The 2,500-nt window shown below is 42.9% G+C and overlaps 1 protein-coding gene across 1 annotated transcript in view; it reads left to right on the top strand.

The window, feature by feature from the left end:
- LOC124028466 (F-actin-uncapping protein LRRC16A-like) overlaps positions 1-2,406 on the top strand; it is a gene marked incomplete at both ends in the record, with an annotated part of 33,884 nt that extends 31,478 nt beyond the window's left edge. Inside the window, one exon of the mRNA XM_046340514.1 lies at positions 2,331-2,406. Within this exon, the coding sequence (XP_046196470.1) occupies positions 2,331-2,406 (76 nt within the window). The remainder of the gene's footprint in view (positions 1-2,330) is intronic.
- Between the last annotated feature and the right edge of the window lie 94 nt (positions 2,407-2,500).

Raw genomic sequence — 2,500 nt, 5'->3', positions numbered from 1 at the left:
AGGACTTCAGTCATCTGGAGAATAGGTGAGTCGCTAGGTTCAAGACACATGGGATCTCAGCCTGCAGGACTTCAGTCATCTGGAGAATAGGTAAGTCGCTAGGTTCAAGACACACGGGATCTCAGCCTATAGTACTTCAGTCATCTGGAGAATAGGTGAGTCACTAGGTTGTATCTCATGCACTGTAGTACTCTATCATGGCAGCTACTGAACAGTAATACAGTAATACACTTTATCATGTTTTCTAACATTAATGTTAAAGGGGAAGTCCGCAGTAACAAAGCAATAGCAACACGTTGTCCCACTACTGTTTGTGTAAAAAGCTGAGGGATGTGGCTAAAGTAACCAGTCTCAGATGAATAGACAGGGCTCTGGGTGGAATGACTGACCATCCATGATATATAGTCGTGGCCAAAAGTTTTGAGAATTACACAAATATTAATTTTCACAAAAGTCTGCTGCCTCAGTTTGTATGATGGCAATTTGCATATACTCCAGAATGTTATGAAGAGTGATCAGATGCATTGCATTTAATTGCAAAGTCCCTCTTTGCCATGCAAATGAACTGAATCTCAAAAAACATTTTCATTGCATTTCTGCCCTGCCACAAAAGGACCAGCTGACATCATGTCAGTGATTCTCTCGTTAACACAGGTGTGAGTGTTGACGAGGACAAGGCTGGCGATCACTCTGTCATGCTGATTGAGTTTGAATAACAGACTGGAAGCTTCAAAAGGAGGGTGGTGCTTGGAATCATTGTTCTTCCTCTGTCAACCATGGTTACCTGCATGGAAACAAGTGCCTTCATCATTGCTTTGCACAAAAAGGGCTTCACAGGCAAGGATATTGCTGCCAGTAAGATTGCACCTAAATCAACCATTTATCGGATCATCGAGAACTTCAAGGAGAGCGGTTGAATTGTTGTGAAGAAGGCTTCAGGGTGCCCAAGAAAGTCCAGCAAGCGCCAGGACCGTCTCCTGAAGTTGATTCAGCTGCGGGATCGGGGCACCACCAGTACAGAGCTTGCTCAGGAATGGCGGCAGGCAGGTGTGAGTGCATTTATACGGACAGTGAGGCGAAGACTTTTGGAGGATGGCCTGGTGTCAAGAAGGGCAGCAAAGAAGCCACTTCCCTCCAGGAAAAACATCAGGGACAGACTGATATTCTGCAAAAGGTACAGGGATTGGACTGCTGAGGACTGGGGTAAAGTCATTTTCTCTGATGAATCCCCTTTCCGATTGTTTGGGGCATCCGGAAAAAAGCTTGTCCGGAGAAGACAAGGTGAGCGCGACCATCAGTCCTGTGTCATGCCAACAGTAAAGCATCCTGAGACCATTCATGTGTGGGGTTGCTTCTCAGCCAAGGGAGTAGACTCACTCACAATTATGCCTAAGAACACAGCCATGAATAAAGAATGGTACCAACACATCCTCCGAGAGCAACTTCTCCCAACCATCGAGGAACAGTTTGGTGGTGAACAATGCCTTTTCCAGCATGATGGAGCACCTTGCCAGAAGGAAAACGTGATAACTAAGTGGCTCAGGAACAAAACATCGATATTTTGGGTCCATGGCCATGAAACTCCCCAGACCTTAATCCCATTGAGAACTTGTGGTGAATCCTCAAGAGGCGGGTGGACAAACGAAAACCCACAAATTCTGACAAACTCCAGGCATTGATTATGCAAGAATGGGCTGCCATCAGTCAGGATGTGGCCCAGAAGTTAATTGACAGCATGTCAGGGTGGATTGCAGAGGTCTTGAAAAAGAAGGGTCAACACTGCAAATATTGACTCTTTGCATCAACTTCATGTAATTGTCAATAAAAGCCTTTGACAGCTTGTAATTATACGTCAGTATCCATAGTAACATCTGACAAATATATATCTAAAGACACTGAAGCAGCCAACTTTGTGGAAATGAATATTTGTGTCATCCTCAAAACTTTTAGCCACGCCTGTTTGCATTAACTTTGTTGACAAACAGTCGAGTAAAACACTGTTATATTTAGAGTTCTGATGGGTACGACAGTTGACGAGGCATTTATAAATGATATTCTTCAAGACTCAATGGGTTCATATCATTCATATATAAGTCCAAAAATGTATGTAGCAACTGCATATATTTTAAATTTGTAACGTTTCACTTTGTAATTCAATTCTTATGCTGTAAATTTCATATTATAATGGTTGATTATTTGAAAAAAAAAAAAAAAAATGCATTTACATTGTTATTAACTTCCTGATTTGGTTTACTGAAACAGCCTTCATCCATTCTCCCAAGGTGTTTAATATCCCAAGGTGATTGATATTGTCTCTGTGTCCCTGGTAGGGATCTAGTGGCTATAATAGCAGTGTTGGAGTACAACCAATGGTTCACAAAGCTCTCCACAAAGGATTGTAAACTGGTGAGTTAAACTGAGCCTTCGTACCCCCACTCAGTCTGCCTCTCGCTCTCTCTCTTTCTGTCTGCCTCTGTCTCCTCCCTTTCCTTATCTCTCT

Source organism: Oncorhynchus gorbuscha, unplaced genomic scaffold, assembly GCF_021184085.1.
Source record: "Oncorhynchus gorbuscha isolate QuinsamMale2020 ecotype Even-year unplaced genomic scaffold, OgorEven_v1.0 Un_scaffold_4234, whole genome shotgun sequence".
In the NCBI taxonomy this organism is placed as follows: domain Eukaryota; kingdom Metazoa; phylum Chordata; class Actinopteri; order Salmoniformes; family Salmonidae; genus Oncorhynchus; species Oncorhynchus gorbuscha.
Note: the sequence above shows the minus strand (reverse complement) of the source record. Positions and strands in the feature narration are given on the sequence as shown.